This window comes from Gopherus evgoodei, chromosome 2 (assembly GCF_007399415.2).
Source record: "Gopherus evgoodei ecotype Sinaloan lineage chromosome 2, rGopEvg1_v1.p, whole genome shotgun sequence".
Classification (NCBI taxonomy): domain Eukaryota; kingdom Metazoa; phylum Chordata; order Testudines; family Testudinidae; genus Gopherus; species Gopherus evgoodei.
This window is the reverse complement of record NC_044323.1, coordinates 186,011,284-186,036,667: the sequence shown is the minus strand read 5'-3', so window position 1 is coordinate 186,036,667 and position 25,384 is coordinate 186,011,284. Positions and strand designations below refer to the sequence as shown.

Here is a 25,384-nt window from a genome sequence, read left to right as displayed (position 1 = left end):
TAACTCCTGGTATAGGAAAAACTAAGTCAACAGAAAACCTCTTCTATCACTGTAGTCCCCGTCTTCATTTCAGGCCCCGGAGCTATGCCACTGTAGCATCTGTAGCGTAGACATGGACTAAACAAAAGTCTCGATATCAGTCTATATGTTCCTTTTCTTCTTTTCAATCTCATCTCCTGCAATTAATTTTTGCCAAAGCAGAAAACTCTTGCAGCAAAAGCTGAGTAGTGAGGCCCCTCATGGCCTGTTTGAGGGAATGAAATGCAATACGGACCAGAAGAAAAACATGAAAGCTCTCAAGGAACAAGATTCCAATCATTTGGCCTATGCCATTATCTATTAAACATGGATTAAAATCACTGCACAAAAAAATGACAAAGTTTTTAAAAATATATTTTAAAACTTATCTTTGCAAGTATTTATACAGCTGGGCCTACTAATACAGGAACTGACATAACATAGCAAATTAAGATTAAAGAAACTTGATTTTTAAAATAAAGAAATAATGTGCTAGAAAATGACGTTTTAACAGCATCTGACTTTTTAAAAATTCAACCTTATAATGATGCGTTAGCACATTATCAAGGAAAGCAAACTGAAGTGCAAAGTTCATATGAATTCATTTGGCATTACCATGAATTACACAACCACAGAAGTGGCAAATACTGTGTTGAGGAAGCCAGTAAATACAGAGAATTTAGATGCACCAGATTTTCACAAGCTATGTTAAAATATGGCCAAAATGACAAATGAAATAAATTTGTTGTTCACAGTCTCTGACTCTAGGGAACCTTTGTCCACATCATAAAACTACTCCACAATTTTGTCTGATTGATTCTTTCTGATGCTTATGAGAAACAGGTGCATCTACAAGCTGAAAGAAAGAAACTGGTCCAGCCTTATGTGCGTATATTTGACTCTAACCACTGTTGGGTTTTGACTTTAAAGAAATATCAAAATTGGTTCCAATTTTTTTATTTTAAAGTTGAAATGATTAATGAAACAAGATCAGTGAAGTTTTCATCTAATCATAATTCTTCACAGAAAGCCATAGCATTTCAGGAAGTCTTCACAATTATCAACCCTGCAATCTAATCAAAGAAATTAATCAAATGCATCATTATACAGGACACAAATGAGTGTTTGTACACAAATGCTTGGTAGACTTTATAGCAGACTATTATTCTTTTAAATAATGTGGACATATCTATACAGTTATAGTGCAAAAACTGTACAAGCAGAGATATTAACCAATATTTTTTGTTACTTTTTGGAACTGAATCTTATTTGTACTCCACCCAAGGACTATATTCACAATAGTGCCTAACTGCCACTTTAGGTACCTAAATCCAAGAATCAGGCTCCAACAGGATTCACAAAGTCCCCACTTCACTCTTTAAGTGCCTAAATTCACTCGGCGTCTAAATTTTTGCAGTAAAATTTCCCTAGTGCCTATGTTTCTGCCTCTGAGCATGTGTGCGGCAGCACCATTCCACCTGTCTGGATGCCTAAGACCCACAGTGATACACATATGGAGTGAAGATAATTGTTCTTTTGCCTAACTCACCTGAGGAGCATGCTGGAAAGCATGCTCAGATATCACCTATTGAGCCACTATAAAGAAGCCTACAAAAAATTCGGGGTGGGGATGGGGAGTAGGACCTCCCTCGTAACTTTTAGCCCAGCGGTTGGGTTTAACCCTAAGCTGGGATGTGGAAGATCCCTGGTTCAAGTTTCCCTTTTTAAGAAGGGATCTGAACTGGGATCTGCCCCATTTCAGGTGAGTACCCTTGCCACTGGACTATGGGATATTCTGAAGTGGGGCTCCCTCATTCTCTCCTGTTGAAACAGTTCCACTGTGGATAAATAATTTTAAATCGTTATTGGAGTAGGGGGAATGAATTCTGGTCTCCACCTCTCAGGTGAGTATCTAACCATTGAGCTAAAAGTTATGAGGAATGTCTCTCTCTCCTTCCATCCAGCATTTCTTGCTAAAATGAACCTAACACCAAGAGAGAGTTTTGCAGCTGAGGATCACAAGTGGAGGGAGTCACCTTACTGCAGCCCAGATTCAGATGCCTATCTCCCAGAGGGGGACTTAGCACATATTCCTCATCTTAGCATCTCCCATTGATTATCTTATGCCTTAAACTGCCTAGCATGCTGGCTTTTTGTAATCCCATTTTGAGCCATCTCTCTCTCCCCAGGCATTATATAGGGAACCAAGGCACCAAACTCAGGCTTTTGTTAATCCCAGTGATTTTCTAGGCACCTAAGTTTATCTGTGACTCCAGTCCCCAAATGTAAAGAGTTAATTTAAGATGAGATCTGTACTTTTATCTGAGGAGAGCCTACATCGAAGACTGTCAATATACCCAGTGGTCTTTTGCAGATGAAAATGCTGGAAGGGAAGGGCAGAAAAAGACAGGAAAAAGTTTGACAACCCAGTTTGACAATTCACCAGAATTCTTTTCCCAAACCACGAACAGACATGTTGGAAAATTCTCACTCAGACACAACCCATAGTACTGTACAAATACGATTCAGCTGTCAATGGAAAGATCATCTGTATACTGGAAATTCTGTGAAATAATGAATAGGAAAATACAGCAAAAACTGACTATTTGTTTAAAACAGAAGCACATGTATCTTTGAAAAGAACAGTCACTGGGGGCTAACTAGGGACCAACATGGCAACTTAGGAACCAATTTTCAATAAGGCCTCAACGCAGCCTCCAACCTGTGAGAGCACTTTTTGTAAACTACCATTGATGTAATCCTTTACTTACATGCACAGTTGATGGGTTTTGTACATGAAGAAGTCTACTTCCTTCATGTACTGTTAACCAGGCCTTTACAGAATACTTCATGAATTCTGGATGGAGAATTGGCCTTATCATCACATCTTGAGGATTCTTTTCTAAATAGATAGGAGTATATAAAAAGAAAAGGCAGCACTATATTCCTGCAAACGAACCAGTTGCAGACATTATTTCAAGTATAGTATTACCTAAAACAGAAGAAGAAAATGTGAGAGCAGGAAGACTACAGACATAAATTAAAATAATTAAAAAGGCAGAGCTGACATGCTCATGCCTGCTACAACTGCTTCTGACTGAAAGAAAGTAAAGATGATTTCACCACTCCTCGGAGCTTTCACCATTTTCAGATCACATCAGTTTGAGAAGACTAAGGTGCCCTTTAGCTGGGATGTGTTGATTTCCAGAAACAGATAAAAATCACTTTGGGAGCAATTCATAAGGTGTACAGAAGCGATAAAAGCAACAACCTATGTTCAAACAGTGTACACTGAAGCTTGATAATGAAAGCAAAGCAAACAACTATAAAATTGGTAAAAACCTGATTTGCTATGGATAAGAAAATGCTGAGTGAGTTAAAATGCCAAACAGGAGAGAAAGATGAATAATGACAAGCAAATATTAGAGTTCAAAATGGAATGGAAATTACTATGCAATGTAACCAACTTGTTTGGTAAGGCTCTTAATGAAGTATGATATTAGGAATCTATCTGGGTTAGCTCTATGTCCAAAGAAAGAATGTTTATTAAGATATTTCTCTACTCTGAGTCTCTTTTCTTGACAGAAATTTACTGAATACATGAGACAGTTTCTGTCAAAGATCATGTATTGAAGCCAGAATGTTTATCAGATTTTCAAAAAGGGCCCCACTCAAGTCACTCTGATTGAAGTCAGTGGAACCTCTTGGACAATATAGTAGGGGTAAGATCTATTAATGTCATTACTGTTCCACCTTTAATAAACGACTCTCTCTGTCAAACTGCCATTGTTTGTTGGAATCTTGAACGATCATTTAAGACTGAATTCTCTCCCTCTTTTTCTCTCTCATGTATGTACATACATTTTTCATGAATTTAGGTGAAGTCATGACCTTAGAGGAAACCGTGATTCGATTACATTCAATTTCATTTATACCACACACAGAAAATCTGTCAGCACTGTGCCTTTGGTATACCTATTGTGAAGACAGGAGGCATGATGGAAAGCACAAATAAACTTCACCTTATATCAAAGGTCACTGAAACATTAAGAAATAAGAAGGCCATGAAAAGAAACGGGGAATTCCTCTGTTTTCAGCAGACATGAGGTACATCAAGATGTATGGTTATGGCTAAATTTGCAACCAAAATGGCCACTATGAAAAATAATACTTCTGTAGTGTCTTTTGCCAGAAAATCTTAATATTGTTTATATTTAATTTATTAATCCTCAACACTCCTGTGAGGCAAGTGTTGATAGCCCTATACCACACACTGGGAAAGTGAGGCATAATAAACGTGTAGCACACAATTTCAAAGGTGACATCTCAATTTTTGGGCAACCAACTTTTATTTGAGGGGGATAGAAACTAAAATCCTTATTATTTCAAATACACACCCACATGTGCCTATTTTAATTCAGAAAAATTGGAAAAAACTGAATTTGGAACTATTCCTACCGCCCCTTCTGATGACCACAGCTAAAGAATTTGCTGCAAAATTGTGCACCAAAATTTACTCTTTCATAAAAAATAACCACAGACTCAAAACCCAAAACAAATAAAGTTTCTATCCTTTATGGTTTCAACGTTCTTCTAAATAAGACTGGCGTGTGACCAGATATAGTATTGTATTCCTAAGTCTGCAGACTGACAGCCTGAAACAGTAGCTCTTAAGAGATTTGAAATGAAATATTTATTTCAGTGGAATGTTAACTTGAAAATCTGATGACAACTGAAATGAGATAAAGGGCTTGTCTACAAAGTAAAATTTTCTGACAAAATTATACTAGTGTAACTCCCCATCTGTGCACTCTTTTTTCAGAATAAGAATGTCTACATAGGAAGTCACACCAGCATAACTATACCAGTATAATTATATCTGTACATTTCCCCGTGTAGACAAGACCTAACTATTTCACTCCTGATCATTAACAATTTTAAGTTTTGCTTAATTAACATTACCATGACATTCCTTATACTTAGCAACACAGACTAAAAGGCTTTAAAATAGCAAACTGTTTTAATTCTGCAGCAATACATTTGTAAGCAATTACTGTAGGTAATCTTATTTATTTATTTTATTTATATTTTTATTTATTTTACATGATATAGACATGCATCTGAGGAAGTGGGTATTCACCCATGAAAGCTCATGCTCCAAAACGTCTGTTAGTCTATAAGGTGCCACAGGATTCTTTGCTGCTCTTATACTTAATGTAAGGAACAATCCAGTAACACTGATTCCATATTATGACAAGTTATACAGGGTTTTGCCAATCTCTAAAGAGATTCAAGGATGTACCTCTAAAAACTATCAATAATTCCTTCCCCACAAAATTCACATTCAACCATACAATCTAAAGGCACTTCTGAGTAAGGGATCCTAAAATATTGTAGAAGGGTTAGCTGAATCCTTTTATGAGGCTTCCTAAATTAAGTAACTTCATTAATTAGGCCTACATCCACTTGCAAATATGAAATCCAGTATTACTCATACCATAGTCTAAAAAACAAAATGCAGTTAAAATAATTTAAAAAGAGCATTCTTGCCAGAGTCTCCTGGAATCAAACTGCCATTTCCCGACAAAACGTTCCAATATGTTTTTGTTGTGTTTGGACAGCACACCTGTGGTCACACAAAACCAATTATTTCACTGCTATATCATGTAAAATAAATAAAAATATAAATAAAATAAATAAATAAGATTACCTACAGTAATTGCTTACAAATGTATTGCTGCAGAATTAAAACAGTTTGCTATTTTAAAGCCTTTTAGTCTGTGTTGCTAAATTGCCTGATGTCCCTGTCTGACACAGAATTAGATTATGATAACTAATTCTGTTCAGCAGATTCTAACAGCAAGAAACCTAGCAATATTTTTTTAGGAAAAGATTTTAAATAGCTAGATTCCAGTTAAGTCCAAAGAACAACCTTCTGGAATAGATACTATCTGTAATGACCCAGACTCCCCACCTTAAACCTCAGCACCAAAAGCACAGGACTTTACCACAAAAGCTAAAAGGAGTAACTCCATTACTGCTGGTAGCAGTAATACATTACCACCCACTCTGTGAGGCAGTCATCAGAAAGGAACACAACACTTAGCTCGGTGTTACACATACAACACTGTCTGTTTTTCATGCTACTGTGATCTTAACTGCACAAATGAGGTGAGGTGTAACAGTCAACTCAATGGCATTTCTCTGTCTGTAATTACAGTACTTTTGAATAACTCATCCAATCAATTCAAAAATTTCAGGGAATATTCTAGGCATCAATGTCCAGAATCCTATTGATTTTGATGAAAATCAGAAAAACTGAAAGGGGAAAATGCAGGACACACAGAACTCCTGGCATGTGGTTAGCAGAGCCATCATCTTCAACCACCTCTGTAAAAGCAGCAAAGAATCCTAATGTCCAACCTAAACCGCCCTTGCTGCAATTTAAGCCCATTTCTTCTTGTCCTATCCTCAGAGGTTAAGAACAACGATTTTTCTTCCTCCTCCCTGTAACAACCTTTTATGTACTTGAAAACCGTAATTATTTCCTCTCTCAGTCTTCTCTTCTCCAGACTAAACAAACCCAATTTTTTCAATCTTCCCTCCTAGGTCAAGTTTTCTAGACCTTTAATCATTGTTGTTGCTCCTCTTTGGACTCTCCCCAATTTGTCTACATCTTTCCTGAAATGTGGTGCCCAGAACTGGAAACAATACTCCTAATCAGCATGGAGTAGAACAGAAGAATTACTTCCCATCTCTTCTTACAATATTCGTGCTAATATATCTCAGAATGATGTTTGCTTTTTTTGTGACAGCGTTATACTGCTGACTCATATTTAGCTTGTGATCCACTATGACCATGATACCTTTCTGCAGCACTCCTTCCTAGGCAGTCATTTCTCATTTTGCATGTGTGCAACTGATTGTTCCTTCCTAAGTGGAGTACTTCGCATTTGTCCTTATTGAATTTCATCCTATTTACTTCAAATTTCTCCAATTTGTCCAGATCATTTTGAATTTTAATCCTATTCTCCAAAGCACCTGCAACTCCTCCCAGTTTGGTATCGTCCACAAACTTTATAAGTGTAATCTCTATGCCAATATTTAAGTCATTAATAAAGATATTGAACAGAACTGGATCCAGAACCGATCCCTGTGGGACCCCACTTGTTACACCCTTCCAGCATGACTGTGAACCACTGATAACTACTCTCTGGGAATGATTTTTCAACCAGTTATGCACCCACCTTATAGTAGCTCCATCTAAGATTATATTTCCCTAGTTTGTTTATGAGAAGGTCATGCAAGACATTATCAAAAGCCTTACTAAAGTCAGGATATATCACATCTACCACTTCCCCTTATCCACAAGGCATGTTACACTGTCAAACAAAGCTATCAGTTTGGTTTTACATGATTTGTTCTTGACAAATCCATGCTGTTATTTATCACCTTATTATTTTCTAGGTGTTTGCAAATTGATTGCTTAATTATTTGCTCCATTATCTTTCCAGGTTCAGACGTTAAGATGACTGGTCTGTAATTTCCCAGGGTATCCTTATTTCCTTTTTTATAGATGATCACTATATTTGCCCTTTTCCAGTCTTCTGGAATGTCTCCCGGCTTCCTTGACTTTTCAAAGATAACGGCTCAGATACCTCCTCAGTGAGCTCCTTGAGTATTCTAGGATGCATTTCATCAGGCCCTCATGATTTGAAGACATCTAACTTGTCTAAGTAATTTTTGACTTGTTCTTTCCCTATTTTCAGCTCTGATACGATCTCATTTTCACTGACATACACACAACCCCTGGCATAGGAGAAAGGAGGAATGGGGGCACACAGAGTCCCTGGAGGGGGATGTGGGGAGTGAGGCACCCTGGTATCAAGGAGAATGGTGGCATTGAGGAGACAGCACACAGAGCGAGAACAAGGGAACGTGGTGTGGGGGACAGGGCACAGAGAGGCCCTGGCATCAGAGAAGAGTGGGAGTTGCAGTGAGGGCATGTCTATACATACAGCACTCCAGCGGTGCAGCTGCATGGATAACTGCACTGCTGCAGTGTGTCTGATGAAGACACTCTATGCCAATGGGAGAAAACTCTCCTGTGCGCATAAAAACCCACCTCTGCCAGCAGCAGAAGCTATGTCAGCAGGATAATCTCTCTCACTGACATAGTGCTATGCACATAGGCACATATGTCAGTGTAACTTATGTCGCTCTGGGGAGTGGAATATTCACACCCTGGAGCGACGTAAGTTTTACTGACATAGCCTGTAGTGTAGACATAGCCTGAGTCCCTGAAACACAGGAGATGGCACACAGGGGAGCTTATAGGAATTGAGAGATGCAAGGAGCTCCTGGTGGGTTCAATGTCCTTGGTCTAAAGAAGCAATCAAACATGTAACCCTGTAGTTTAATTTGATGAAGATTTAGTTAAGAGTCTAGAAACTGTATTTTATTTTGATACCAGACTCCCCTGTGTTCTTGGGGAACCAGGGTGCAGTATCCAGCCTGACTCATGAAAGACACCCTCATCACCCCCCAACCTCTGCTTAAACCAAAACCCATCAGAGGAAAAAACTTGCAGAGAGCAGTGAAGGGTGTTGGGAGACACACCTAGACCCCTCCTGACAAGTATGACAAGATTAAGACATCTCCAATAGCACACAGAATGCAAAGCAGAGACAACTCCCCTAGCCTCATTTGCATGAAAGATGGGACAGGGAGACATCTCAAATTTACATACAGAATGGAGAACAGAGAACCGCACTGAACTCTCGGTCCAGAAAAAAGCAGGGAAGCACTGCAACCTGGGAATCTCTGCTCCAGATGCTAATGAACTTACGCCTGCACACACCCAGCTCAGCAGTTATCAGACCAATTCTAGTAACGAATCCTTAATTGATATCCAAATGCTGAAGCAGCCTAGTTGCATTGTGAGCTCCCTGGAAGAAAACACCACTCATAGCCAAGAGTGATCAGCTCCTGTTGTCAAGCCTAAAAAAACCCTTGAGTCATCAGCTTACCTATAAACAAATCTAGTGTTCTCCCGTGAACTATTGTATTTTCTCTACAAAAATCCCCACACATCCTCTAGTCAGTGTTCTGATGCTTAGATCCAAACTATGCATCAGTTCCACAGGAACTCATCTTCTCCTGGCTGATCATGCTCTCCCTGTCACTAGCATTCAGAATTCTTCGCTACCACCATCACCTGGGAACCAGTTCAAGCCTCATGGAGTGAGTGAGATCCCCCCTCTTTTTCTCTCTCTCTCTGTTTTCCTTTCTACCTTAGATATTAACCTTTAATATGTATGTTATGTTGGCTTAGCCCTCCTTGTGTAGTTATCACTATTATTCAATAAATAACTTTTATGGTTAAGTTGGTTGCTTCTCTCTCTCTCTCGCTGAACTTTACTCTTTTGTGGTTTTAGCTTCCCCCATTCACTCTACAGCAACACTTCTTTTACCTAAGCTAAAAATCCCTGCAGTGCCCAGAATACTGTGGGGTTTGCTCATCAAGTAGGTTACTGCCAGTACAATTGTGTTGTGAGAGTGGGGATAGGGACACGCTGAATCTGGGACGCATAAGGGTAACAGCTTGAAAGTGCTGCTTGACCCAGTCCATGGAGCCATGGGGCATATAAGGAGGGCAGCTTGAAAGTGCTGCTTCCTCCAGCCCAGTGAGTCCAAGGACAAATAAGGGGTCAACTTGATAGTGCTGATTGACCCTGTCCGCTCAGACTTGCTCTATCAATGTATGGGTGGGTGGGTGGGTGTTCATCCGGTTCTGGGGCTGGAGAACACAGGTGCTGCAGGATAGCTCCACTGGGAGGGGACTTGCAGAAGGGAGAAGTAGAGCTCCATATGAAAAACACAAGTGACACAAGCCGTACATTGATAGAATTACAGAACTTCTACTCCTTCCCCAAAGAGTAACCTGAATAAATGAGCATACCCCAAGGTAACGGACAAATATGGTAAAAATTTTGACAGTCAAACAAAGAAGCAGGACAATTCTGTTAATATAAAAGTGTAGAGAAAACAGCACTAAGTATATACAAGCTCTCAGTCTGGTCTCCACTTAAAGGCGTTTTCATACGGTTCTCTTACTTTTCAAAGCATAAACAAACGGGCAAATAGCCAGATGTACATTTAAACTTGATTTTGAAGGCCTTTATAGAAAACCTAACAAAAATAAATGTTTGAGAGACAGAGAAATAAAACTGAGCAAATTACTTGTCAAGCAAAGGTGCTCACATTGCCAACAGGATATTTGACAGACTCTGGCTTTCAGACTCCTGAATGATATTAACCAAAACTTCTTTGCATAGAGTGATTAAAAAGCATTATCTACTCAGATTAAGGTTAAAACATAGACTCAGTCAACAAAATAACATTTTTGGGTATAAATAAGGGACAGTTGAAGAAATGGCAAACACAGATCACAAAAGATCTGGAGCGGCTGTTTACTGTATTTGCTTCTTCTGGCGCTGTACGAGGAGGTTACTTACCTGTAACAGGAGGTTCTTTGAGATGTATGATTCCTATCTGTATTCCACTGAGGGTTATAGACATGTGCTATATGTCCAAAGCCAGAGCTTCTGAAAGTAGTAGCATCCGTTGGTCTGCCCATCCATCTTTGCTCTGCCTCGTGGTTGCACCTGAGGCAATAAAGACCTTTACCTTTATTTGTCTTTCATGAATACCACATAACTCTTAATATCTGTATTCCAGTCATGACTACTATTACACCATGTTTCCGTTATCCTTATAATATCTAGTTCCCTTCCTGCACCAGTAGTTCTAGTTCCTCCATTCCGCTATCCAGTCTCCTTGTATTGGTATAGAAACATTTTAGCTGCTTCTGGTTGGCTTCACCCAGATTTCTCACCCAATTAGGTACATTCATTTTACTCTCAATATTACTGATCTGACGGTTCCTGTCGGTGGTTTTGGAACTCTTTCCTCATGTTGTCCATTCTCCAACCCCTCTATTGTTCCTTGTTCCATTGCAGTATCCTCTTTTACTTGATTTTCCTCCCAATATTAGAACCAGGAGTGGAGAACACATAATCATCTTCCAACTGCCTTCTCTTAATTCCCAGCTTAAAGTTATTTTAATTAGTTGTGCCAACTGCCATCCCAGAAGTCTCTTTCACTCCCTACTCACATGGAACCCATACCATGAGAACAGTTCTCTATCTGTGTATGCTTCTCAGCGGTTGAACATTCCAAAGCCTTTCACGAAGACCTGCCTCTTTCTGGTGTCGGTGCAATTATCTGGCCTTTCCCCTTCTATTCTTTCTGGCTGCAAGTCTTCTTGTCTTCTGTTCTCATTTGCAATCTTCTGCGAATCATCCTCTGTGCTCCTGGGGGTCCAAACTCTGGCCATCTCCACTGTCTCCTCCTCTCCTCTTGTAGGACTAGCCATTATTTTCTTCATCATTCTCCCATCTTCTATTACTGCCTGCCTCTCCCCTTCATTTTCCAACTCATCAAACCCATTCCTTGTCTCTATTTCTCCTTTGCTGGTTGGTCTTTTCCTCTGCCTTACTCTTGTATTCACATGCTTCCACAGGCCATTTCTTCATTCAGAAGTCTAGCCACACAGTTCTTTGGTCCAGCTTGCATCTGAGGTTTCGTATCAGCTTCCTCTCACCTTCCCTCCCCTTTGAAATTCAACCATAATTTTTAGCTGCATCTGCAAACCTTGGATTTCCTCTTCCACCAGATTTATGAGATGGCACTTCATACAAATAAAGCATCTTTCAGGTACCTTCTCTCAGATATAAAATATATCCCACAGTGTCCATATCCAACATCTTCATTATCTTGTCCATTTCTCAGTTCACTACCACTGCTGCCTGTGTAATTGTCATAGCCTTCACTCCTAAGCTCCTGTCAAGAAAGAAAAACAAAACAAAAAACACTAAAAACCTCCTCCCCCAAACTCTCCTTACAAACTCCCCTATTTTCAGATCTGTTTGCAGGCTGGCTAGGTGTGAATGGCTAGCCAACTAGAAAATCAGTTTCGCCTCCCTTGGTTTTCACACTTCAACTGCTAGAAGAGGGCCTCATCCTTCCTGATTGAACTAACCTCGTTATTCTGGCCTCCCTCTTGCTTTCATATATATACCTGCCCCTGGAAATTTCTACTACATGCATCCGACGAAGTGGGTATTCACCCACGAAAACGCATGCTCCAATACGTCTGTTAGTCTATAAGGTGCAAAAGGACTCTTTGCTGTCTTTATAGGGTTGCTGATGAGGGAAGCTCTGCTCCCTTAAACAAGTTTTAGTTGTGATCAAGTGCTCTGCTTCTCTCACAGCCCACTACCAGACTTTGCAAATTAAAAAAACAACAACAAACCAACAAGTAAATAATTATACGCACCCTCAAGAACGGACCCTTAGGAACAAGGGTTGCCTCCCTTCTCCTCCAACAGATCTCCACTCAAACTCCGCTGGGTCCTGTGCTCCTGGCTGACTAGACAGCTGCCTTTATAGGTCTCAGCGTTGTTTAAATTATTTTATCCCAATTCATCTGTAGCTTTTGAGGCACTTTCCCATTAATGAATATTGTTTTAAAAGCTTTAGTTACATCCCTACCAATCTTGTCTTTCAATATCACACTTCAGAGGCATAGTTATGTACTTATCACCTCTGCTGTATTTTGCAAAGGCACCCATGTCAATCCAATCAGCCTGCCACTGTGTATCCACATCTGAGAACCGCAGGGCCGCATGGGGCGGGCGGTGGAGCCGCTCCAGGTTTTCGGTGGCACTTTGGCGGCGGGCCATTCACTCGCTCTGGGTCTTCGGTGGCAGGTCCTTCAGTGCAGCACAAGACTTGGAGTGAGTGAAGGACCCGCTGGTGAGTACAAGTGCTGCTAGCAGCGCGAAAAAAAAAAAGCTGCAATTGCTGGCACTTAGGATGCTCTACCGCCGCCACTTCATTCTTCGGCTGCATTCGGCAGCAGGTCCTTCCCTCAGAGAGGGACCCGCCGCTGAATTGCTGCCAAAGACCCAGCCCTGCCCCAGGCCCCCTGAATCCTCTGGGTGGCCCTGGACAACTGTTTTCTTTCTTTTAAACTGAATCCTGGTTGGTTTGTGGAATGCATAAGTATCTTGCTCAGTAAGCCAGCTAGCTACTTGCTTTCAGTTCAAAGATTTGTGACGCTTCTTAGCCAACTGAAAAAAAAAAAAGAGTTCACATCCTCAAACCTTCCAATCTTGTTAGGTGAATAAGAAGTTTTCTTTAACAATGCCTGTGACATGGCCACTTCCACCAGTGCATGTTAAGAAGATGGCTACAATGCTGCTTGCTGAATCAATGTTCCCCCACCCCAGGCAAATCTCCTTGGTTCCCCAGACCTAGGTTAGGAGGACCTTTCTATTGGGGGCTTAGGGGTCAAAAGGAATTAGGTCACCCCCAGAAGGGCAAAAGTTTAGTGCATAATGCCCTTTGCTATAGCACTGTCAATTCGGTTAAGACAGGACTTCTTGTCATGTCATCCTTATCTTATTCATCAATCTTTGTGACATTTGCTAGAGGCTCTGTACTACTAACATGCCTTATTGTAACAGACTTCAGGAGCTTAATCTGTTTAGTTTAACAAAGAGAAGGTTAAGGAGTGCGTTGGTCACAATCTAAATGCTTACATGGGAACAAAACTTTGAGAATGAGCTCTTCAATCTAGTAAACAATGGCATAATAAGATTGAATAGCTGTAATTTGAGGATAGACAACTTCAGACTAGAAATAAGACCATTTTTTAAAACACTGAGTGTAACAGAGCTATTATAATAGAGTTGTGATAGATTTTCTATCACTGGCAATTTTAAAATCAAGACTGGATGTTTTTCTACTTCAAACAGAAATTAATTCAGTGATGTCCTATTCTCTACCTCTTATTGAAGGATCTGCTTTTCAGTTTATTTTCTTCCAGGGATACTAGCTTTCATTTGTCCACACTGAATTAATATTAAGGAATAGTAATAATAAAATCTATCACTTCTTAGCACTTTGACTATGTAAAGTGTACATATTTACATATTCTTATTCTCAAACTAACTGGCTTGGGAAAAAAGTATCTTATTTCCTAGTCAAGACAAGGCCATAGGATTAGCAAACATTCAGCTCTTTCAGCCAATATGAGTATACAACTTGGGTAATGGGTAAGGACTTCGTATTCTCTTCAATCTTGAAGCACCTCCATCGACACAGTAATCAACTGGAGGTTTTTGAATAAGGCTTGTGTGTCACATACACACACACAAAAACCACCACATGAAAATCCCATCTCCCAATGCTAAAATAAATAATGTCACAAAATCCATGATTTAAAATACCAAATAAAAAAATAATTACCGTATGGCATTTAGAGCTTCAGCAATTAGCACATTTTTTGGTGTGGTCTGAGAGTGAATTCAAAAGACAGGCAACAAAGTGACTATGGAATCTGTAACCTCAAATAATGCTTATGGGTCATAAGCAATACCACATCCTTGAATCTCACGAACAAAAGAAATCCACTAGCTAAACAATGCCAAGCTGTGTGATGTCTTATAAATCAATAAGCAATTGTATAATCAATACAGCACTTAAAGGAAGTGACAATGTGCTACATGGCAGTGAAAGATTGAGATACCAATATTAGGGTAAGTATCCTGGCAGCAGTGTTAACTGACCCACATAAATTCTAGGGAATTGTATCAGGATCAACAGTGAGATGGGTTCCCTGAACTGTTACCAGAAGTCACAAAAAAAACAAACAAAATGCCTCCAAAACACATAGTCACAAGATGCTTTACAGTAGTACTGGGAAAGGCTGTTTTTAATCCTTGTTAGTGCTAAATTGAACCATACAGATTACAAGTCAACGTATTTTACACAAAAGAATGCCAGCTTTAATTGAAATACAAACCAAGTGTGTGTTTTTATTCTAGCTAGGTAATTACATACACATTATTTCTGGCAATTCAGCACATGAGAAATATATACATGGAAGACTCTCTCTCCGTTAAGACCAATGTTTTTCCTCAGAAAACGAAACAGAGTGTGCAAGCACTTTTAACCCCCCCACTACCCACCCTCGCAAGTACTTGAAAATATGTCACAGGAAGATAGGAATTGCCATACTAGATCAGAACTGTGGTCTCCAAAAGCAGCCAACTCCAGATGCTTCGAAGGACGGTTCAAGAAACTCTGCATCGGTAGATGTCAGAAAATCATCTGCTTCTCCACAGTAGGTCTCCTCCTAACTCCTAGTAGTTAAAGACTGCCTTAAATCCGGAAGCATGAGGTTTAATATCTCTTCCAAAAATTTGTAGTATTAACTATGATAACTTTGAATATCTTGTTATACATATAAATGTCAGATTCTTTTTTGAACCTTGCTAAGTTTTTGGTCTCAATATCTTGAGGTAATAAACTCCAGTTTAATTACATATTGTGTGAAAAAGTACTTCCTTTTATCATTTTGAATCTGCCACCTCTTAATTTCTGTGTGTTCCTTGCTGTTGTTTTTTTGGGATAGGGAGAACGCAAACTTTCAACCTACCTTCTTTATAACATTCATTTTATATATTTTAATCACATCCCCTCTTATTCAATTTCCTTAATAAAAGTTTTTTTTCATGCCCCTAAAAATTTTTGTGCCTTTCTCTGATCCAGCTGCAATTCTGCAATATTCTTTCTGAGCTGGGTTGATCAGAACTGCAGTCATACTGCTAATTTATAAAATGCCAATATATTACTTTCTGAATTATTCTCCATCCCAATCCTTATTTATTTGAACATCTTATTTACTTTTCTGATACACTGTTTAGAAGTCTTCATTGAGCTGTCCAGTGACATTCAGCTCACTTTTCCTGAGGTGATATAGTTAATTTAGAACCTGTAAAGCATATGAGTAGTTTAAATGTTTCCCTCCAATGTCTTTTACTTTGCATTTATCACATTTATTTATATATTTTATTAATTACCAGCTTTGATATGTACAATGAACCGTCCTGCCAGGGATACCTAGGGTAAAACTGACCAGTGTTCAAAGCTTGCCTTAACATGCTCCCTAAGCTGCATTTGACCTACAGTGCTACCATTTAGTAATTACTAGTTACACTCCCATAACACATTACAAGCTGAATGTGTAAGCCAGAAGTTATCAGGGTGCCTGTTAAATGTGTACTCCTTAGAAACTGTGCTCGTTCTGAAATCAATATGAAATATTGTAACTTGATTGTGTTCATCAAACATATCGCTTTTATTATTAGGTTTGATGTTCTAAACCTATGTATGTTGACCATAGCATCTGCAATTAAATCAGCTGATTTAATAAATCTGAAACACTTTAATAAAGATACAATCATAATATCATAAGTAATATCAATATAAATGTTTATGGAAATATTTCATCTTGGAGGATTCTAAGTTTTTCAAGAAATCTACACATTACACCCTCATTTATCCAAATGGCCAAATATCCTTCAGATAACTAGGTGTTCAGATAAACAGAAGTGCTCTTTTGATCTGGGTTCTAACTGCAGGCTGGGAGGGCAGTAAAGCTTCCACTACAGCTGGGAATGATGGCACTCTGTGCGTCAGCCCCATCACTACGTACCTCGCTGCCCTGTGACTGTTCTGGTGCCCAGCTGGCCTGTCTCGGGCTGTGGTTGGATGCGCCCCTCAGGGCTGATTGTGGTGTGGGTGAGATCCCTGCCCCGCTGGTCACTGGGAAGCCATGTCCCACTCTCCATGATGGGAGAGGAGCACTTACTATGTTGCTATGAATACAACTAATTATGAAGATGCACTTTGAAGTTGACACAATGTTTTAGTCATTGAGTGAGTACACAGCTCCACTGGGTATCATGAATTTTGTGTAAATGTAGTATACCATGAAGTTCATGTGAATGTATTGCTTGTGATTTGTAGTGCTACATGGGGGACAAAACTGTGGATTCAAATAATTAGAATTTTTGAATAAAGGAAATTCAGATAACTGTGAATATACCGCACATACATCAGCACTTAAATACATCTACCTGGAGTGGGTGGCAATCACCAGCATACACTTCACTACACAAAACTGACTATGGGCAGAAGATTTAGGCCAGACACAACATGCAAATACCAGCTCCTATAAAAAATAACAACAGATCTTTGAGGTGCCCAACAAATCAGACTCATTTTATGGTCTTATCCCACACTTGCATGGTAAACACAAGAAGGATGAAACTTGTAATTGTAGAGTTTCTGTCTATTCCCAAAATGATGCTTAGACAGCTGAGGCTCCTCAGGATAGGCATTATCCTGTTTTGATTGATACAGTAGCATCTTTACTCATTATTTTAAACAGTAATTGAGTGCACCTTTATCTGTCAGTTACATCTATCGACCTTCATGCTTCAAAAGCCACCATTGTTCCTAGACCACAAAGCTATTCCTTTATATTCTTGTGGGACAGACACTTCTTGAAAGATCCTGCATACTAGTATACAGTTTCTTTAGAAATCAAGGCAGTTAGGCTCACTCTCTCTAGGACTTTGAAGAGCTGACTGGGCACAATGTTAAATAAACATTGGCTTCAATGCTTTAAGGAACCACAAGTGGAAATACTTTTTTTTTTTTATAATATTTGAGGCAGCGCTGGATGTTCACCTGCCATTTATTTTCATATATGTGTAGCTGTATTGATGAGATACAGACTGCAGAAGACTTCTAAGTCACTGCTTTTGCTCCCTTATGTTAGGTTTCTGTCATCATCAATTCACAAGAGATTCAGGAAATTCATTTTCTCACATAACACTCTATAAGGTGCCAAATGACTCTGTCGCTTTTTACAGATCCAGACTAACATGGCTACCCCTCTAATTTTGTAACCAGGTACAATTCTTTAGAGAATTCTCTCAATTCTTGCTACCTGTATATTTGTAGCTCACATCCCCTCTTCAACGTATTGTCTCTGCCTTCACTGATTTATTTTGTTACAAAATGTTCTTTTCTAACTAAACTTTTAAAGTTCCCATTGCTCTCTATGGGAGCCCCGCATACTCACAGGGCAATATTTTCACTTTTATTCTTCATCCTGATGTTTGCCATCTTACAAATACAATGCTGAGTCTAAGAGCAATACAAGTTTTTCTGGGTGTATTTCTGAGACACACAAATGGGAGGAAGACTTTGACTCAGGATCCACAGTTTGCTAGGACCTCTTCTACCAGCTATTGAAAGGGCTGATAATGAAAACAAAATCCAAACATAACTACCGTCAAGTTGCTCAGTTAGAGTCCACACTAATATTATCACACTCAAGAAGATTTGGATAGTTGAATGATTGGACAATCTCCTATGACAGACAAATGGTTCAACATCTAAAGCCTAATTCTACAAATTTACTTTTTATAATCTCTGACTACAAAAAGTTACTAACCGTCTTAAATGAAACTTATTCTACATGGGATACCACACTGACTTGATTTGTTAACATCTATGTCAGTATGTAAATGATTCTCTTTTTTACTTACCTCCAGATGCTCTAAAATATAGGGAGGATTTGTCATGCCAAGTCTCAGCATAGCTCCCTCAGGAATAATTTCAACCAGCTTCCACAGAAGGGTAGGAAGGTCTGTGCCAATGTCTCTGCCATAAGCCCCTGTGTCTTCGCTGGTCAGCCATATCTCACAAACACCCTCTGTAAATAAAAGAAAGAAATAATTAATAAATCTGTTTCAGAGCTGTTTATTTTATCATACAGCTGCTCACTCATTTTAATGCAGTATTTCACAAGACTATTATGCAGTCAGGCTGAGTATTCAATTGCAGAAAAAAAAAAGGTTTATCCCATGGATAGTGGTGGGTTATTAAGTTCATTTTATGAGCACCAGAGTGCTACAACAATGCTGTAAATTATCACTGCTGTGGAGTGATTAAGATTCACAGCCAATGATTAATACTGTGCTGCGTCTAAAGCAACTCAGTTTGGACTTTTACTGCACTCCCATCTATGAGGCTATCTAGTTTATTAAAAAGGGCAAACAATGCTGCTCAAGCAATCAGTCCATGCTAATGACCATTACTAGTAGTTAACTGACTGACTCGTTAGTTAACAGCCAGCAAAGGCCAAGGGTAGTTAAGGCTCTAACAAGCCAACTACTGAATGTGATGATTATCATGTAACCTGGAATAACTATTACAAGCTGCATTCTTTAAAATTATACTGTTAGCAATGACATATTAAATTACTCCATTGAAAGGGTAGTCAGAGTAGGATGGCTAAATAGTAGTTCAAAAACCTGTTTCCTGGCAGTTAATACTCTAATTTCCATCAATCAGATCTTAGGAAGTAGTGTAGTCAATTTGTATTGTAAAAAGTCCTGCCCTTGAACACTGAAATCTGGTAACAACATTCTCCTGCCCAAAGAGAGTAAAGATTGTGCCACTCTTTAACAACAGTTGAAATGAAAAAGACTTCATGAGGGCCACTACTATAAGGCGTTGGCTACACTCACACTTTACAGCGGTGCAACTGGGGTGTGAAAAAACACCCCCCTGAGCGCTGCAAGATACATCGCTGTAAAGCGTCAGTGTAATCAGGGCAGCAGCGCTGGGAGCGTGGCTCCCAGCGCTGCACGCTATACCCGTAAGGGATGTGGTTTACATGCAGTGCTGGGAGAGCTCTCTCCCAGCGCTGCCGCTCTGACTACACTCACACTTCAAAGCGCTGCCGGGGCAGCGCTCCCGCAGCGCTGCCAGGGCAGCGCTTTGAAATTCCAAATGTAGCCATACTCTAAGTCTGTCCCTGACCTCAACCTTTTCATAATGCAGAAATGAAGCTACTGAAGAAATAAGCTAATTAAAAAGGGGGGGACATTTTCTTATGCATCAATTAGATGACTATGATTAACTCAGTGTAAAGTTAAGCTTCTACTACAGGAAATTAAACAAAGAAAAGAAAAGAAAAAGTCTCATCTACAGTTCCATCCATCAGAAACCACATGACTGTGGTTTCAAAGTGGCTCCAACTGGACTGGCAGAGAAAGCTAAGCCTCATAAAATTTAAATGTTTTTAATCATTTTAATTGGAAAATACAAACAAAAACTTTATTTAAAATAATGTTAAGACTATGATGCAAACAGAAAAAGCAAAACACTGCTCTCTAACTCACGCTATGTTGAAAGAGAGGTACAACAGTCTGTGTTGAGTGTCAAACTGAACTCTGATTGTTTAAAAAGGTTTTAGAACTATTTATTATTTAAAACCAAAACAATTTACAATATAAACCAAAAATGCTTTATTTAAAATTTTGCCCACTGGGATAGCTTCATGAGATGGACTTCTTGTTTTTGTGACCGTCCTGGTGGAAGCAGTATTGAGATGGTTCTCTCCAGCATACTTCAGTTTAACATAAACAATGCTTTTTAATGCACAACACAGTCAAAACTATCAGACAATACTGAAATGTCCATTGGAACACAGTCCTCTATGCAAAAAGACGGTTACTCACCTTTGTAACTGTTGTTCTTCGAGATGTGTTGCTCACATCCATTCCAGTTAGGTGTGCGCGCCGCGCGTGCACGTTCGTCGGAAACTTTTTACCCTAGCAACTCCAGTGGGCCGGCAGGTCGCCCCCTGGAGTGGCGCCGCCATGGCGCCCAATATATATCCCTGCCGGCCCGCCCGCTCCTCAGTTCCTTCTTGCCGGCTACTCCGACAGTGGGGAAGGAGGGCGGGTGTGGAATGGATGTGAGCAACACATCTCGAAGAACAACAGTTACAAAGGTGAGTAACCGTCTTTTCTTCTTCGAGTGATTGCTCACATCCATTCCAGTTAGGTGACTCCCAAGCCATACCTAGGCGGTGGGGTCGGAGTGAGAAGTCGCGGCCCGGAGCACTGCAGTTCCGAAGGCCGCATCCTCCCTCGACTGCTGGACCAGGGCGTAGTGGGAAGCAAAGGTGTGGACCGATGACCAGGTCGCTGCCCGACAGATCTCCTGGATGGGCACACGGGCTAGGAAAGCCAGCGACGACGCCTGCGCCCTGGTAGAATGCGCAGTCACACGGCCCGTAGGGACATGGGCCAAGTCATAACAAGTCCTGATACAGGACGTAACCCAAGAGGATATCCTCTGGGAGGAGATAGGAAGACCTTTCATACGATCTGCTACCGCCACGAAAAGTTGGGGGGATTTTCGGAAGGGCTTAGTCCTCTCTATGTAGAACGCGAGAGCCCTACGGACATCCAGCGAGTGGAGCTGCTGCTCCCTGCCTGAGGAGTGAGGTTTTGGGAAAAAAACCGGAAGGAAAATCTCTTGGTTGATATGAAAGGCTGAGACCACCTTGGGCAGAAAAGCAGGGTGTGGCCTCAGCTGCACCTTATCCTTGTGGAAGACCGTATATGGGGGGTCTACCACCAGAGCTCGGAGCTCCGACACCCGTCTAGCTGAGGTGATAGCCACTAGAAAGGCAGTTTTCCAAGAGAGGTAGAGCAGGGAGCAAGTAGCTAACGGCTCAAAGGGGGGCCCCATGAGCCGGGACAACACCAGGTTAAGATCCCAGGTTGGAGCAGGGGGACGGACGTTAGGGAATAAACGTTCCAGCCCTTTAAGGAATCTCGACACCGTCGGGTGAGAAAAAACGGAGCGACCGTCCGCACCCGGGTGAAAGGTGGAGATAGCTGCTAGGTGGACTCGCAACGACGATAAGGCCAGACCTTGCCCTTTGAGGGACAAAACGTAGTCTAAGATTTCGGATACCGAAACTTCCATAGGGCGGAGATTTCTCTCTACGCACCAACAGGAGAAGCGCTTCCATTTCGCTGAATATGTGGCTCTTGTGGACGGTTTCCTACTGCTCAAGAGCACCTCTCTCACAGGCGTAGAGCAGCGCAGCTCGGAACCAGTCAGCCACGCAGGAGCCACGCCGCTAGGTGCAGCGACTGCAGGTCTGGGTGACAGAGGGTCCCGTGGTCCTGGGTAATCAGGTCCGGATGAAGGGGCAGGGGAACTGGGTCGGCTATGGCCAAGTCCAGCAGCATGGTGTACCAGTGCTGCCTGGGCCACGCCGGGGCCACCATGATCACGAGAGCCCTGTCCCTGCGCACCTTCAGGAGGACCTTGTGGACCAGAGGGAACGGGGGAAATGCATAGTACAGGTGGGTCGACCACTGGATGAGGAAGGCATCCGCTATCGACCCCGGCTCCCTGCCCTGAAAGGAGCAGAACGCTTGGCACTTCCTGTTCCCCTTGGACGCGAAGAGGTCCACCCGGGGGATAACCCCACCTCCGGAAAATGGAGGAGAGCGACGTCCGGGCGAAGGGACCACTCGTGTGACAGGAAGGATCTGCTCAATCGATCCGCCAGCGTGTTCCGTACTCCGGGAAGGAAGGAAGCCCTGAGGTGAATGGAGTGGGCTACGCAAAAGTCCCAGAGTCGTATCGCCTCGAGGCACAGGGAGGAGGACCTGGTGCCGCCCTGCTTGTTGATATAATACATGGTCGTCGTGTTGTCCGTGAACACGGCTACACAACGACCCTGAAGCTGATGACAAAACGTTTGGCAAGCAAGGCGGACCGCTCTCAACTCCCTCATGTTGATGTGTAGCCCCACCTCCTCCTGGGACCATAGGCCCTGCGTCCGCAGGGTCCCTAGGTGGGCCCCCCAGCCTAGATCTGAGGCATCCGTTGTCAGGGATACCGAGGGCTGAGACGGGTGAAAGGGAAGACCCGCACACAATACGGACTGGTCCAACCACCAGCCGAGGGAATCTAAGACCTTCTGGGGGATTGTGATTAACATGTCTAACGGTTGCCTTGGCCTGTAATGACTGATAAGCCACAGCTGGAGAGGCCTCATGCGGAGCCGAGCGTAGTCGGTCACAAAAGTGCACGCCGCCATGTGGCCTAACAGGGTTAGACATGTCCTCACTGACGTCAACGGGGCTGACCGCAAGCGTTGAACGATCGCCGCCATGGTCTGGAACCGCTGCCGAGGCAGCGAGGCCCTGCCCACAGTGGCGTCCAGGACGGCCCCGATAAATTCCACCTTCTGAGTGGGCCTCAGGGTGGACTTGTCTGTGTTTATCAAGAGGCCCAGACTCGCAAACATGCCGGTGATCACGCGGACATGGCTGTTCACCTGCTGTTCCGACGTGCCCCGAATCAACCAATCCTCCAGATAAGGGAACACGTGGACACGGTTGCGCCGAAGATGCGCCACGACAACTGCCATGCATTTTGTAAACACCCTCGGGGCCGTGGACAGGCCAAACGGGAGGACCGCAAATTGATAATGACGAGCCCCCACAACGAAGCGGAGGAAGCGTCTGTGGCGTGGCCAAATGGCAACGTGGAAATACGCGTCCTGCATGTCGAGGGCGGCGTACCAGTCTCCCGGATCCAGGGATGGAATAATGGTCCCCAGGGATACCATGCGGAACTTCAACTTCACGAGGTATTTGTTGAGCTCTCGCAGGTCGAGGATAGGCCTGAGGCCCCCCTTGGCCTTGGGGATCAGAAAATAGCGGGAATAAAACCCCTTGCCTTTCTCGTTTTCGGGAACCGCCTCTATAGCTCCTTTGCTGAGGAGCGTCTGCACCTCCTGCCGAAGGAATTGCTCGTGAGAGGGGTCCCTGAAGAGGGACGAGGAAGGAGGGCGGGAAGGAGGAAACGAAACAAACTGCAGGCGGTACCCCGTCTGCACCACGCTTAAGACCCAGCGGTCCGATGTTATTTGGGACCACGCCGGGAGGAAAAACGAAAGGCGGTTGGAAAACGGGGGGGGAGGATCCATAGGGGAAACTGTTACTGCGCCCTCGAGCGCACCTTCAAAATGAAGGCTTAGGACCAGGCGGGGGTTTTGAGGAGCCTTGGTTCTGCCCCCCTTGGTTCCCCGACTGCCTGCGCCTCCCGTTCCTGCCGCGGCGCCTGTAAAGGTCCTGCCGCTGGCGGAACTGGGAAAACGGCCTGCGTTGTTGTTGTTGTTGTTGTTGCGGCCGGAAGGGTCTACGCTGCGTCACGGGAGTGTGCATCCCGAGGGACCGCATAACGACTCGGTTGTCTTTCAGACTCTTGAGTCTGGGGTCTGTTTTGTCAGAAAATAGGCCCTGGCCTTCGAAAGGAAGGTCTTGTATAGTATGCTGGAGTTCCGGCGGAAGGCCGGAAACCTGCAGCCAGGAGATGCGACGCATCGTAACTCCTGACGCAAGGGTACGGGCAGCCGAGTCCGCAGCGTCCAAGGAGGCTTGCAAGGCCGTGCGTGCGACCTTCTTGCCCTCGTCCAAGATGGCCGTGAACTCTTGGCGAGCATCCTGTGGCAGCAGCTCCTTAAATTTGTCCACTGCCACCCAGGAATCAAAGGCATATCTGCTCAGCAGGGCCTGCTGGTTGGAGACCCTGAGCTGCAGCGCCCCAGCCGAATACACCTTACGGCCAAGGAGGTCCATCCGCCTGGCCTCTCTGGACTTGGGGGCCGGAGCCTCCTGGCCGTGACGCTCCCTATCGTTCACCGATTGCACTACCAGTGAACCGGGAGTGGGGTGAACATGTAGATATTCATAGCCCCTAGAAGGGGCCATGTACTTTCTCTCGACTCCTTTCGCTGTCGGAGGGATGGAGGCCGGGGACTGCCAGATAGTATTGGCATTGGCCTGGATGGTCCGTATAAAGGGCAGGGCGACCCTGGTGGGAGCATCAGAAGAGAGGATGGTAACAATTGGGTCCTCTATCTCCGAGACCTCCTCTGCCTGCAGATTCAGGTTTTGAGCCAATCGCCTGAGGAGGTCCTGGTGCGCCCTAAGATCCAGCGGTGGGGGGACTGTTGGAGGAGGTACCCGCCACCGCCTCATCCGCGGAGGAGGATGATGAGACCCCAGGCACAATAGTGTCCAACTGAGGGTCTTCCTCAGCCCTCGCCTCTGTCTCCGGAGCCACAGCGGAGTCCTGCTGTTTGGACCCTTCGTCCCCTTCCGGGGAGGGAGGGGGGCGAGACAAGGAGGCTTCAGGGGCCCTACGCTCCGCAGTCGCCGGCCTAGCAGGGAGCTGCTGGGGGCCCTGGGCCTGATGGTACGCCCAGGGTGTCCAGAATCCCCACTGTTGAGGGCCTTGGTCCTGCAGCGGCGGATCAGCAAACAGCGCCGCCTGCCGGTCGGTGCCCAGCGCATAGCCGCTGTCCGCCTGGGAGGATACGGACGGCTGCCTCGAGGGCCACGGTGGGGCCGACCCTGGATAGTACGGGTCTGCGCGGGCCGGCACGGAGGATCGTCTCGGTGCCGGGGACCGGTGCCGGGAGTCATATCGGTGCCGGGATCGGGACCGGGACCGGGATCTGTCACGGTGCCGGGCGCCGCTTCGGTGCCGGGAC

The 25,384-nt window shown here is 43.1% G+C and overlaps 1 protein-coding gene across 3 annotated transcripts in view; it reads right to left on the bottom strand.

The window, feature by feature from the left end:
- The window catches only part of CDKAL1 (CDK5 regulatory subunit associated protein 1 like 1), a 654,086-nt gene that overhangs the window by 261,307 nt on the left and 367,395 nt on the right, over nt 1-25,384 (bottom strand). For all 3 annotated transcript variants that reach the window (XM_030552528.1, XM_030552526.1, XM_030552527.1), the window contains exon 10: nt 18,552-18,718. In XM_030552528.1, the coding sequence (XP_030408388.1) occupies nt 18,552-18,718 (167 nt within the window). The remainder of the gene's footprint in view (nt 1-18,551; nt 18,719-25,384) is intronic.